Source organism: Nannobrachium achirus (genome assembly GCF_963921795.1).
Source record: "Nannobrachium achirus genome assembly, chromosome: 4".
Classification (NCBI taxonomy): Eukaryota; Metazoa; Chordata; class Actinopteri; order Myctophiformes; family Myctophidae; genus Nannobrachium; species Nannobrachium achirus.
Window position 1 is genome coordinate 36,208,661 of NC_137813.1, and position 15,653 is coordinate 36,224,313.

Sequence of the window (15,653 nt, forward strand, 5' to 3'; positions counted from 1 at the left end):
AGAAATGAGAAGAAAATGCCAATAAAATCGGATTAAAATGCTTTTTATTAAACAATATGGAAGGTTCTGATAATTTTGCTTAAGAGTACCATATTAGAACATCCGTAAGCCTTTAGTAAGTACTTTTTATTTATTTGAACGTTTGTGTAGACGACGTACGTGGCAAATTGCTAACACTGCTTGACACCAGGTTGAGGTCGAGCCATATCGGTCGTGACTCGTGAGATACAAGTAAGTACGAAGTGAAACTCTATGGGATGTCTTTCGATTTATCGGGGGCGTGTACAGTACAGGCTTTGTTAAAAGAAACTTCTCAAACACCTGACTGACCACAGCAGCCTGGCCATCCAAAGGAGAGGTAAGAGCCGTATACCATATTATGCATTAAATAGACCTACTGCCAAATGTTACCTATTGGGCTACAATATTGTCCTTGTGGTCGAGGTCTCGAGGACCAGGTGTTTTGTTTACCTGGTTCTGCTTTGATCGACAGTCCAATGTCGTCATGACACGAGGAGTATTAAAGAGAGATTTTAGAAATGAATGCGTCCACTATAGCTATAGGCCTATTATTTGTAGCCTAACTATTATGTTCTGCATAGTATTTTACTTGGGTTTAGATAAATAACACTATCACAAGTATTTAAACATGTAATGTTCATTAGAAAATGTATTTTGCTTTTAATACTGCATATTTGCATTCTGTATTCTGTGAATAAAATATTATATTGGTATGTCAGTTTGTGGGGAAAAGAATAACAGATCAAAATATAACGATATATACCATGGTCATCATCATTACACAAAATTATATTTTAGGAAACATCTTTAACCACAGCATTCTTATTCTGGTATGTCAACCTGCATACATTATAGCGAAATATCAGATCTACAATGCACACAACAACAACACATCTACTCTAATACTTGAGGTGACCCCGGTGAGGTCATTAAACACAAACAATATTCTAAGGATAGCTCTGACCTCAATTGAAGTTCCATAGCCTCCAATGTACCATAGCTTTCAATTGACCTGTCATGATACAGAAGGAATTGTACAAGGCCTAGAATTATTGAATGTTTTAACCAGTGAAAAATAGCAGATATACGAGCTCACGGCGCGGCACCGAGTGCCGTGCTGCGAGCTTGTAGATCTGCTATTTTTGAAAAAGTCTGAAAATATGTGCAAATCTTTGAATATATGTATTTTCAAAGTGAACGTTTGTAATTCAAATTTTGCTTCTGGGTGGTCCCTGGAACGAAATATTTTGAGATGGGGGTCCCTGGCCAAATAAATATCATTTTGGGGGTCCTTCACATGAAAAGGTTTGAGAACCACTGACATAGTAGTCTCTCAAGAACAGACTAACTGAGCTCCAGTTAAGTGAAAAGGACCTTTTCTTTGATGATGGCTAGCCAGACTGCTGACATAGAAACATAGGTTTTTTCAAAAAACCTTAGAAGGATTCAAAAGACAGTTATAGAATCGGGTCAAAATTCTAATTTTCACGATTTTTCAAAAATAGCAGATCTACAAGCTCGCAGCGCGGCACTCGGTGCCGCGCTGTGAGCTTGTATATCTGCTATTTTTCAATAGTTAAAGCATAAATTAATGATACACAATAATGTGTACCCGTTATGAATGGGTTAAATAATGAACAAACACCTACTGTACCATGACTTTTCATTCCCTCTGGTTCTTTCTTCCCCTTTCTCTCTGTGCAGATGCAGAAGTGGGTTGTATTGGGTTGGGCCCTGCTGGCCCTGGTTGGCGCGCATGATTGCCCAGACGGAGGCCATTGTGAGGACAACCACACGTGTTGTAGTCCCCCGGAAAGTGGCTATGACTGCTGCCCATTTCATCAGGTAAAATAAATAACGCTTTTTAAATGGTTCTTTGAATTAAAGGCTGTATGGTTCAGTGAAGAACCATACATCTAAAGAACCATCGTATTCAGTGGATGGTTCTTCTTGCTCCTCAAGTTCTAGAAAAAGCTTTTTTGCCAAAGTTCTTTGAGGAACCACAAATGGGAAGCGAACATTTCACCAAAAGTCGCAGATCAATAAGCTCACAACTAGTAGTTGCGATGCGTTGTGAGCTTGTAGATAAGCTGCAGCGGGCTACGTGCACGCACAGCCCTGGGAGACAGTGGCCAATGAAGTAACTAGGGTTTAAAGTGTTTGATGGGTCTTTATAGAACCTTTAAAATAAATGATTCTTAAAATAACCTTGGTCTGGTTCTTTCTGGAACCAAAAATGGTTCTTCTTTCATTCGTTTCGGTTCCAGTTGGCACCTTAGTTTTCTGTGTGTACACACATAATTATTGTACATAAATGGTAAATGGTGCATTTATACAGTGGCTTTATCCAAGGCGCTTTACAGAGATTGTGCATTGTATTACATTCACCCATTCACACACTTCTTCTTCTTACACTGATGCCAGAGGAAACCATGCAAGGCACCAACCTGCTCATCAGGAGGAATTAGGGGTCAGTGTCTTGCTCAAGGACACTTCGACACTAACTCTGGGGGAGCCAGAGATCGAACTGCGTTCTAAGGCGACCACTCTACCCCACTCTACGCCTGCCACTGCTGCCTTGTACATGACTTCACTTTACAGTCACTCAACCACAGATACAACAATGACATACAGTAGCTGAAAGATATGTATGCAGAAGATACTGTCTCTCAGATAACTCCTACTCTAAAGTAGATAGACCACAGTTTGCACACATATGCTATTCATCTTCTTGTATGTAACTGTTTTATGAGACTGCGAGTACCGCAACCTTCAATAGACCTGTATGATAGGAGCTTTAAAATCACTTTGGTTGTCAAATATTCCTCCCATTGTTCCCTCTATAGGCTGAGTGCTGTGAGGATCATATACATTGCTGTCCTGAAGGCACACTATGCAATGTGCAGGGGTCAGGCTGTGTAAATGCAACCGTTTCATTCCCATGGGTTAAGAGAGTTTCTGCCGGACCACCCAGACCTTCGAAAGTAAGAGATTATTACCCCCAAATAAACATCACATCCCCAGCTCGTCATTGCATCGCTTTGAGTAGCTATCAGCTCTGTGCTTATCTGTAGACCCAGTTTTCAGAAGGTGGCTTACCTGTTTCCTGTTCCAATTAAGTTTCTTTAGATTTGGTTTAATCTCAACAGCAGGTTTGAACCAGAAACACACGACACCTTCACATGTTTCCCAGTCCAAATCTGCTGCTGAGCCAATCAAACAAAATGACCAAAATAGTGTCGCCAGGGTTACAATGGGTAATATATGTATAACTGATGTATATCTGAACATCTACTCTACTTGTCTAATAAAATGATGCCATCCTTGCAGTCTTTCAGAATGATCTGTCTGAGGGCTTTGGCGAGATTTGGCTGTTGTCCCCTGGCCCAGGTAATCCAGCCTTGGCCTAACACACACACATGCACACACACATTTAGACACACATAGGCCTAGTTTAGATTCAGTGAATAAACTGTTCCGTTAATTTCAGTGCATTTCCTAATCCCTCACAGGGAGTCTCATGCTCTGACGGGAAACACTGCTGTCCTGAGGGCCACCAGTGTAGCGCAGACAGCCGCTCCTGCATTAAAAAAGGTTGATGCTCGTTGATGCTCTGTTCTGTTTTATACACAAGTCTCTTATTGTCATCATGTATATTTGGGAACTCAATACAGTTTTCAAACAGTCTGTTCCTCTTCTATTTTTGCAGAGCTAGTCAGCACAGTGATGTGCAGTGATGGGAAGTCTGAGTGTCCTGAGGAGACCACTTGTTGTGAGGCCTCAGATGGGAGCTGGGGTTGTTGTCCCATTCCAAAGGTACAGATCCACTGAGGGTGTTTTCTTCCACAGCAAAATAAGATTTAAAGAGTAAAATCCTGTGTGTTCAGTTAACTGTCAAAGTTTACGCTTTCAGAGTTAAGAGAAGTTTACTATGTGTAGACAGACATTCACAAGATGCTGACTTTGGGCGGATTTCTTTTTTTTGAGCGGTGTTAACCGCTCCTATAGACCGCTTTTTTACCAAAACTATGATGTCACAAATGATGATGACATGAGTTCGCTAGACCAATGAAACACTTCGATTCTGTTGATCTGGCCATGATGTCATAGTCACAGAGGCACTCGATTGGTTCACCCTGATTTAGAACGCGTTTAGGCCACGTAAAATACGTCATAACGCGTTTAGGCCGTGTAAAATACGTCATAAAAAATTATTGAGCGGTGCTAACCTTGAATTTCAAAATTATATTAGATGAATATCACTTATAAGTGATAAAATAACCACACTTTTAGACAGACTGTGGAAAATCTTACAGGTTATAAATGATAGGCAGGTAATACAAGTTTGGAGGTCTGGAGGCCTCTCTGGAGGTAAATAAGGTCACTTATCATTACACTATGACACTCTTACAAGCTACAATCCGTAGCTTGGTCAACTAACTGATGAGAAATGACAATAAAGACTTATATAGTCTGAGCAGACCTCTAGACTGACATCATTCACAACAAAAAGAATATTGCCATGCATGCCTATCAACACTGATTTGCGCAGGAATTAGTTTGCACCGCTCACTTCGCACGGGTGCGATTTTTTTTATACATAATAGCTTTTGATTCTTAAAACGTTTTTTTTTTTTTTTTTTTTTTTTTTTAATAGGTGCTTAGTCTGCCTATATGTTCTTCTTAGATTACTATTGCTGTGCATTTGATGTATTGATGTTGATGTATTGATGTATTACCTTGCTTATTGTAAATTGCTCTGGATTAAGAGCGTCTGCTAAATGCCTAAATTGTAAATTGTACACCTCTCGTACAGAGAGGAAAATGGAGTAGGCTACGATAGTCATAGTTCGAGAGGCAACACATATTACATTACACATTACACATTATGCGCAGAACTGAGATCAGGCCTGTTTGCTTAGAATGCCTGTACCTGTGGGGACAATGATGTCTGAGCCCGGCTTGCAACTGCAGTACTGTGTACCATCGTCCTGATGCTAATCAGCGCTGTATTGACTGTATAGCCGCGGGTGCGCTCTATCCCTAGTAATAGTTTTCCCCATCCTACTGTGAGTACCCGGGTCTCATACATTGCTGTCAAACAGCTATCTTGCTGGATACATTGATGATTTTATGGGCTTTGTTTTAATTAACCATTGATAATGAGCCATACAGGCAGACAACAATACAAAAAGTAAACACACTTGAAGGATCGATACTTTTATCCACATTATACTGTCTCTGTCCGAGCATAGAATGTAGCCTCTGCTCACCTTTCTGAGATAGATGGAATCAGTATTATAATTCCATGTCAGCCTAGAATCAACCGTTGAAGAAAGGGAACTTGGAAAGACCCTTTCTGACAAACAACAAAAAACGTTGACACAAGACGAAATATTTGACTCATGACAACTGTGCAGCCATGGAAAAGAAAGGGAACTTGGAAAGACCCTTCTGAACAAACACAAATCATTTCGCAAGACTTTTCCAGCAGACAGCGAACTGAAAAAAAGAAAGAAGGAAATGAAATTCAGCCATAGTGTATTGGTGAAACATGAAACTGAAAGTGCTGTCTTCGATATCATCAAAATGATCTTCCCTATTTTGCCCTAAAATCACGCAAAGCGGTAGACATTATCTCTACAGTCATGTCATCAAAATGCATCTGTCCCATCTAGCGCCACCATCTGGCCGATTTTTTAAAAACACATTTTTGGACACTGCTCCTACAGATTTTGCCCTAAAATCATGCAAAGCAGTACACAGTATCTCTAAAGTCATGTCATCAACATGGAGCGGTCCCATTTCCCATATTCCCTCCTGATTGGCTACCATTGCATTCTAAAGTTTGTGTATGCGACCTAGCGGTCGCTTATCTCCCGATTTAGGGAGTCTTACTGGTATTTTGGATATAGCTGGTTATTTACTAGACCGGTGCCCATCTTCTCACTTGCCTTGGAAAACAGCAGATCTTGTGCCTGAAAAGTTGCCCACCAATTGTATACAGTATATGAGAACATTTTATAATAATAAATAGGGATGGGTATCGTTCACCTGGGACTGTTACAGATGTGACCGGCCAGGGGTGCGTTCCAGAGTATCGAAACGAGGTATCGTTCGTTTTTACGTGAACCGATACCGAATAGTATCGACGTCATGCAATCGATACCATTAAAAGTATCGCAGACGATACCCATCCCTAATAATAAATAATAACACCCAATGATGACACTCTGGTGTTATTTGACCTCTGTGGCTTATTATCCCATTGTGGGTTGCGAGGAGATACTAAATGTTTCTTTATTTACAGGCTGTGTGCTGTGAGGATAAGACACACTGCTGTCCAGAGGGCAGCACCTGTGATGTTCAGCAGTTGAAATGCATGTCCTTATACACCAATAAAGCTATGCCCATGTGGGCAAAGCTTCCTGCCAGAAAGAGAGCAGACTGGGAGAACCAGAAAGGTCAGGAGTTACATTTTTTAAATACAAATCCAAACGTAGTTCCAGTGATGTAAGAAGTACTCACATGTTTTACTTAAGTAAAAATATCAATACTGCAGTGGAAAAATATTCAAAATGTACTTGATTAAAAGTACGAAAGTTTTGGCATCAAAATATACTTAATGTGCTGTACCAAAAGTAAAAGTACTCGTTGTGAAGAATGTCCCATTTCACCAGCTCAAAATGTACTATATAAAGATATTTTGAAAATGATATCAAATGGCCAAAATATATTTAGGATTTTGAAAATGATTTCAAATGGCCAAAATATATTTAGGGCTAGAGTGGTTAGTATAGGTTTTATGATAATCTAAATATGCAAAGTAACTAAAAGCTAAGGCTGTCAAATAGTAATTGGAGTGAAAAGTATACTATTTGCCTCTGAGATGTATTAGAGTAGAAGTAAAAAAAAAAGTATTGAAAACATGCTTCAGAACTGTACTGAAGTACAGTACATGAGTAAATGTACTTGGTTACTTTACACAAATGGGTGTGTTCATGCTTCTGTCTTTCTGTCTATGTTCACTTTCAGAAGGTGCACGAGTAACAGCACAAGTTATGAGAACCAATGAAGTGACTACATCACATGTCACTGAGGGAGCCGGTAAATGCTTCAGTACTTTGTGCATTGTGGAAGGTTCTCATTGATATCAAGCACAAAATGATGAGTACAATTACAGCCATTAAAACGCAAAAAGTGTGGAATACAGAAATCGCTTCTTACATGGTACTAATAACCATTCACTTAAATGAATATCACTGTATCAATATTATTGCATGCACTTCCCACACCCCCTAAGCGGCAGGTCCCCCAGAAGATTTTGAACATAGTCGTTTTTGGAGTGGAGGGGGCTGCCTCGCCAAGGGGAGGCAGTCGTTATGCGAGGGCAGGCGAGTGCCTGTCCTTGCCTAACGTAGTTCCGTGCCTGTTCCAGGGGGTCCACAACTAAATTTCTTAATACAGCATAACAATCATTTTATCCACTTTATCCATATTTTATACTTTGGCAAACATAACAGAAATACAAGCTCACAGTGGGTCACTGCACTGCAAACGTGACTTTTTGTTTTAATCTTGAATATATGTGTGTATATATAAATATATATATATATATATATATTAACACCATTCTCTTCTGGGGGGCACAGATCATGTACTAACAATGCTCAGAGAGGGTGAAAAGGCGTGTAATGTATCATGTGACTCCACGACCGCTTGTCCAGACAAGACCACCTGCTGTAAAACTGCAGAAGGAGGGTGGGCCTGTTGTAATCTAACTGAGGTAAGAGAGTACAAACAAATTAGCATAAATAATTTAAGGATGAGAAAATGCAAGATTTTCAAAGCTAAATCAAATAATGTGGCATAATAAAAAGGTTGGTGCTAGAGGATAGATCACCAAATTCAGCATGGTTCATTCGCGTGGCAGGTGAACTGATTAACCACCCCTCAACAAAGAAAATACATGGAAATTTATGATGGCTTGCTTGGAGAACCAATTGAATTGAACCAATTTCCGATAACTTCAACAATTATTTTACTTTGAGCCCAAACCCTTCAGGATCAGGAGTGGCCATAATCTCTGTCCCTCTCATTTCCCTCATACAGGCTGTGTGCTGTGAGGATCATATACACTGCTGTCCCCATGGTACCACCTGTGACCTGGCATCCCAAAAGTGTAACGGCCCCTCAGGGTCTGTGCCCGCTGTGAAGAAGGTACCAGCTTACACGACGGTGGCCCCCAGTAGTCAGGGAACCACCCAGGGCACAGAGAATGTACCAGCAACCGACAGAGACGTTGAAAAGGCGCTTGATGTAACATGTGACTCCACCACCGCTTGTCCAGACAATACCACCTGCTGTAAGACTGCAGAAGGAGGGTGGGCCTGTTGTAGTCTGCCTGAGGTAAGAGAGTAAAAACGAACTCGACTGTGCTCTGTCGAGGTGCCAACTTGCTCCTTGTGCACTAGTGGCCATGTATGGCCTACTTGTACACCAGCAGAGCGCGCCTTGTTATTTATATCAGGTCAAGATTCAAGATTCAATAACTTTATTGCCATGTCAACAAGTTGATAGGAATTTGTCTTGGTTTACTCTCAAACAAAAAACAAAAACAAGGACAGTGCACATATACGGACACCCATAAACATACAAGAGTAAACAACAGGAAACAATCCCCAGCAGCAGTTTAAAAGTGCTATATACATAAACAGTATATTGCCACATAAGTGCATAACAAGTCAGTGCAAGTTCAGGTGTCTAATAGCTAAGGGGTAGGTGCTGTAAATGAGGAACATTTTGTTGAAAGAAGATTAAAGAGGTGGTGCATAGTTTTGTACTTTTTCTGTTTTGTATGTGTCTATAGTTAACATTACTCTAATACAGTGGTTCTCAACCTGTGGGTCGGGTAGTATTTGGGGGGGGGGGGGGGGGTCCCCAGAACTTAATGTGCAACATTGCTTTATCTCTCAACAGTAAACAAACCAACATAAAGTGTATGTGTATAGAGGATATATGCACATTTCTAAAGTGACAATTTGAGGACTTTTTAATACCTCTAAAATGACAAATTAAACATTGGCCAAATTGTCAGATATTAGAGGCCGAAATTGTGAAAATAGCTGATTTACCAGCGAGACGTTGTGACTGAGCATGTAGACTCTTAGTGCTCGTCAGGGTGGGGGGTCCCCAGTTAAAATATGATTATTTGGGGGATCGCAGCCTGAAAAGGTTGAGAACAACGGCTCTAATAGACCACGGGGTTGGGTTATAATGTGCAAATTCGGACAGTCATCCTTAAAGTTCAAAAAAGTAATTACCACCCCCCCCCCCCTATACACAAAACAAAATTCACAAAATCTTATGATGAGCTTAGTATGCTTTTCAATAACCTAAACAATTATTTTACTTTTTGCCCAAATCCATCAGTAAGGCAAGACAAGGCAACTTTATTTATAGAGCACCTTTCGTACAACAACGCAATTCAAAATGCTTTACAGAATAAAAACATACATTCAAAGTACAACAATGCAATTTGAAAATACAATACATACATTTAAAACAAGAAAATAATATATAATTAATAAATCATAGGGTAGCGTAAGCAATATCAAATAAATATGTTTTTAAATTGGACTTAAAAACAGCTATGGTTGGGGATTGTCGAATATAAAGTATTCCAGGTGTGTGGTGCATAATGGTGAAAGGCTGCTTTGCCATGTTTTGTTCCAACAGTTTGAACAATTAGCAGGCCAGCCCCAGATGACCTAAGTTTTCTAGTGGGTTCATAAGGCCATAATCTCTGTCCCTCCAATTTTCCTCATACAGGCTGTGTGCTGTGAGGACCACGTACACTGCTGCCCCCATGGCACCACCTGTGATCTGGCCAGCCAGACATGTAAGGGTCCCTCAGGGTCTGTGCCCGCTGTGAAGAAGGTACCAGCTTACACAACGGTGGCCCCCAGTAGTCAGGGAACCACCCAGGGCACAGAGAATGTACCGACAACCGACAGAGACATTGAAAAGGCGCTTGATGTATCATGTGACTCCACCACCGCTTGTCCAGACAATACCACCTGCTGTAAGACTGCAGAAGGAGGGTGGGCCTGTTGTAGTCTGCCTGAGGTAAGAGAGTAAAAACAAATTGGCATGAAGAATTTAAGGATGAGAAAATTCAAGGTTTCTAAAAAAATAAATAAAAATAAAATGTAACTGTATTATAGAGGGTATGCGCGTGACATCATCATCGTACCAGGAAGTTATGCGGGAATGCCTACTGAGTGGCAAAAAAACACTTTCTTGCCTTGACAGCCCATACATCCAAACAGGAAAGTCATATCTTTGCTTTTGACGATGTTAAACGACATTAAACTCACTTTGAACACTCACTTTGCCACTCGATTGCCACTCGATTTGTCATTCACTTTATGCATGCGCATACCCTCTATTGTGAAATAAATGAGGGACATTTTGTTGAAAGAAGATGAACAAGATCTCACGCATTACCAGACAATCGTGTTTTCTGTCTGTTGTAAGCAAAAGCAAAAGCTTAAAGTTGAATAAAGTGCCATATTAAGAAAAATCACACCCGTGTGAACTGAGTGGTGGTTTACCCACCAACCCTGTACTGTACTGTACATATTCTGTGTTCTATATCTATGAATTCTATGTGTTCTAGATCTATGAATTCTGTCTCTCCCCCCCCCCCCCCCCAGGCTAGTCTCAACAGCACCCTCTTACCAAGGTGCCAACTTGCGCCTTGTTATTTACAGTATCGCACTTGTTGGTTGGTGTTGACATCACTGAGAACGCTGCTCCCTCATTGGCTAAAGGCCCTGCCTTTACTGTCAGACACATACCCACCAAGCCCACATACCCACAGCACTCATCACCCTACTTGCGTGATCTGCTGGGCGCAAGTCATTATTTAACTTTTTGCCCAAATAGTCAGAGCGTTTCAGGCAAAAATCGTGCACTTTATGAAAGAAGCATGACATTTGGCACACAGTTAGAACATGCAATATGGAACATTTTTGGCTATAGGGGCATCGCAGATTTGTCTTGGGAAACTTGTGGGAGCCAATCAAAGTTGGGCTCTCATAGACTTTACTATAGAGTAAAATAATACAAAAAATAAATATGCTTTAAGTAGCATGTGAGGGGTCAAACAAACTAGGTGTTTTTCGGGATTTTGAATCCAATGCAAGCATTTGTTTTGCACGAAAAACATTCCTTTCCAAGAAACGTCTGCCACAAAACTGTGAAAGGTGATGACTCATCACTATTAATCATAGTTTTATTGCAAAATTATGGGGTCAGTCTTTAGCTTGTGGTGGAATTCAGATCAATCAATAATCATGAGAGAATGAGGAGACAAGACAATTATATTAGGTGGTGTGTGGTCAAGTTTATATAACATGATAGCATGGACAGAAGTACAGTTTAACACTCTGGTCAGTGGTAAAGTAGTTCTGCCTAGAAGAATGGTCAAACACTAGAGTTATACTGTGGCTCCAAGTCCTCTGGAACGAGCTGTACCATAACAAGATAGGCTTTACCAAAACAATAACTACTCAGTCCTAGGTAGACATCTAGACTCTTACAAGCTTTACAGTATCAATGATGTGTCATTAGGCTAGATATTAATATAATCAATGAACATTTTATCTACTCTATAACGTCACACATAATCAATCATGATAATCTCTAATCTACGGAATCTAAGGAATGTTTTTCCTGCAAAACAAATGTTTGCATTGGATTCAGAATCCTGAAAAACACCTAGTTTGACCGCTCAACATGCTACTTAAAGCATATTTATTTTTTGTATCATTTTACTCTATAGTAAAGTCTGTGAGAGCCCATCTTTGATTGGCTCCCACAGGTTTCCCATGACAAATCTACGATGCCCCTATAGCCAAAAATGTTCCATATGGCATGTTCTAACTGTGTGTCAAATGTCATGCTTCTTTCATAAAGTGCACGATTCCATCAAAATACTGCCCCAAATGCCTGGACTAAAAGCCTTCAGTAGTGGCCATAATCTCTGTCCCTCCAATTTTCCTCATACAGGCTGTGTGCTGTGAGGACCACGTACACTGCTGCCCCCATGGCACCACCTGTAATCTGGCCAGCCAGACATGTCAGGGTCCCTCAGGGTCTGTGCCCGCTGTGAAGAAGGTACCAGCTTACACAACGGTGGCCCCCAGTAGTCAGGGAACCACCCAGGGCACAGAGAATGTACCGACAACCTACAGATACATTGAAAAGGCGTGTAATGTATCATGTGACTCGACCACCTCTTGTCCAGACAAGACCACCTGCTGTAAGACTGCAGAAGGAGGTTGGGCCTGTTGTAATATACCTGAGGTAAAGAGAGTACAAGTATATGAACGTGATTTCTGTTTAAAGATGATTAACGAGATTAACAAGACGACCACATCCTAACAGACAACTGTGTTCTGTTTTTCTCATTTTCCAATAAAGGCTGTGTGCTGTGATGATCATATACACTGCTGCCCACATGGTTACACCTGTGACCTGGCCACCCAAACGTGTAACGGTCCCTCAGAGTCTGTGCCCATTGTGAAGAAGGTGCCTGCTTATACAACGGTTGCCCCCAGTACTGTGGAAGCCACAACCCAAGAGCTCGCAGAAGAAGAAGAAGAAAAAGATGACGGGGCAGAAGACGGGATTCCATGTGACCAGCACACCAGCTGCCCCAAATACACCACATGTTGTTTCATGGATTCATCTCACAAATGGGGATGCTGTCCACTGCCAGAGGCAAGCTACCATACTCCATAACTAATAACTAAAACTAGGACACATTTCAGTGTGAACTGACAATGAAGTACTATATCATATCTTATATCAATAACAATGTCCATCTTATAGATGTCCATTATAGACCATATTCACACACTGGCCCCTTTGCCATTTTGCACACTGTTGAGAAACTTCATTTCATCTTTATTTCATTGCCAGTATGTGTATAATGAGTGAGGAATCTCTCTATTTGAATGTGATCAATAGATAACAATCATACCAGGAATGGTTAATAAAAGCACTAATTATTAAGACATATGACTGAAGTCAATTTGAATGCTTCTTCTCTCACTTCTCCATAGGCGATATGCTGTAAAGATGGAAACCATTGCTGCCCCAAAGGCTACTCTTGTGATCCGGAAAAAAACACGTGTCACAAAGGAGAAGTGGTGATTCCATGGTACAACAAGCTCCCAGCCACTAACAGCCTAAACACTGTTCCCAACTCTGTGGAGTGTGATGTCCAGAATTCATGCCCTAAACACACCACTTGTTGCCGGCTCTCCACAGGACAGTGGGGCTGCTGCCCTCTGCACGAGGTGAGTGTGTGTGTGTATGTGTATGTGTGTGTGTGTGTGTGTGTGTGTGTGTGTGTGTGTGTGTGTGTGTGTGTGTGTGTGTGTGTGTGTGTGTGTGTGTGTGTGTGTGTGTCAGCCGCATTATACATGAACTGCAATGTAAGTTCACGTAAATGTAAAACACAGGACACATGCAGTGCATAAATGGCCTATTCTTTACCAGTAACATCCATTGTATCTTGTCTTCCTTCAGGCTGTATGCTGCCCAGATATGGAGCACTGCTGTCCACAAGGCTACAGCTGCAACCTGGGCTCAGCATCCTGTCTGAAAGCCACCGTGCTACAGCTAGAGAGAGTTCCATCAACCCGGGTTTATGGGCTAGCATCACTGTCGCAGCCTAAACCCCTACCCGAGTTGTATGACTTAGGGAGGGTTGTCCAATGCGAGGGTCAGTCCACCTGCAAAGACGGAGAGACATGCTGCAGGACATCCACCACTACGTGGGGCTGTTGTCCGTCTCCGAATGTATGACATACAGTAGGCCTACATTTATAGCACATTTTATAGACAGGAAAACAAGCACAAGGGAAAAATAAAACAACTACAAAAGGATATTGAGAGTTTTGCAGGGACTAGCTTACAGTGAACCCACAATTGTCTTGCATACGTTATCCTTGCACGTTTCCACCATGATAGTAATCAAACTGTAGTAGTATCTACAGTAGTAGAAAGACACCATATCAGCATGTAATTTAAATATTCCCTTCTGAAGGAGCCGTATTTGAATATTCAGATCCATAACAACTGCCATGTCCTTCTTTCCTCTATCTCGTTCACCAGGCGGTGTGCTGCAGTGACATGAAGCATTGCTGTCCTACTGGCCATACCTGCAACAAGGATGGGACTTGCTCACAGAACACACAACTCAGCTGGGACAACTGGCAGCAATTCTTCTTCAACAAGAAACGAGCTCTGCTTGTGTGAAGAAGAAAAAAAGCCCACACTGTGTTTCTCTACTGCACATAATTTGCATATGCAATGTAGTTTTGGGAATTATGAATAGATTATTTCTTTTCCCCAGGGGACATTTTAAATGTAGGTTGGGATACTCTTAAATTGCACTAAGCTTGCACTCAGGGCTTGAGACAAATTGCACTAGAGATGCTGCATTTGTTACTTGAAACCACCCTTTGGGTTCTAAAAGGGCACGATCATTTTATCAGGTTCAATGTTGTTGTTGTTTTTACACTGCCAATTAATAGCCACCATATTATGTTTGTTTGAATTTAAACACTGCTTCTGCTGCTTGCTTCTGTAGGTACAATGTCGAGAATGAATTTGAACACAAATCGAAGGACATTCTTCCTTCCAATGTGTTCAAATGAATTAGGGAAATTGTTAGCTGATGTTACACTGTGATATTTGTATTGTTACATTTTGTGTAACATGCATTTGTCTTTGACTTCTAAACCTGTGGCACAGTTTCATCTCAGATCTTGGCCGACATCACTTCCTGACACATCTCCATTCAGTAGTTCAATTTGTTTGCATTTCTATATTCACGCCACAAAATAATAGTGCATATAGTCATTTGTATTTTTGGTTAATAATTCTGATGAAAACAGTGTTTGTATGGGATTAATAAAGTATATCTCATCTCACCTAATATCTGCACATTTTTTTGTAACCGTCAAACATTGGCCAAAATGCCATATTAGAGGCAGAAATTTAGAAAATAGCAGATCTACATGCTTACAACGCAAGGCATGGTGAGCATGAGATTTGCTGTTTTTCACAATGGAACAGATGGAGTCAAACTAATGTAATGCCAACTCCTACAATTCCAAGAGCTTGTCGGGGTGGGGGGTCCCCAGTTGAAATATTATTATTTTGGGGGTCACTGCCTGAAAAGGTTGAGAACCACTGATCTAGATCACCACATGATCTGCATCACCTGAACAATAAATTAATAAGACCAGTTTGACGGTCCACACAGCACAGCGTAAATTCAGTGTTCAGCTTCAACCAGCTGATTGCTGCCCACATGAGCAGGAGGGGCACATTCAGGCCGGCGGCCATCCTTTCTGATGTTTTCTGTACTTCAACAGCACAGTTTATAACCATGACAATGAATATATTCTTGTCCATGGTATGCAGATACTCTGGTCAGCTCAGCTCCATTGCTTTTTTCCTCCACTTCCTTTTACACTGCCTCATTTCTCTTCATTGTTTTCATTTCCCTTTCTGCTTGAATTCTTTTTAGATTATTCTACACTTTCACT

General features: G+C 41.0%; 1 protein-coding gene across 1 annotated transcript; it reads left to right on the forward strand.

Moving 5' to 3' along the window:
- The first annotated feature begins 330 nt into the window (after positions 1-330).
- grna (granulin a) lies at positions 331-15,357 on the forward strand. Its single transcript, XM_080722954.1, has 16 exons — positions 331-358; positions 1,726-1,866; positions 2,868-3,005; positions 3,352-3,411; positions 3,534-3,615; positions 3,731-3,837; positions 6,332-6,485; positions 7,057-7,128; positions 7,674-7,807; positions 8,134-8,430; positions 9,853-10,149; positions 12,097-12,393; positions 12,511-12,810; positions 13,155-13,391; positions 13,624-13,896; positions 14,212-15,357. Exons 2-16 carry the CDS (start codon positions 1,726-1,728, stop codon positions 14,353-14,355), a joined length of 2,733 nt encoding a protein of 910 aa, XP_080579080.1. The 5' UTR covers positions 331-358; the 3' UTR covers positions 14,356-15,357.
- The last annotated feature ends 296 nt before the right edge of the window (positions 15,358-15,653 follow it).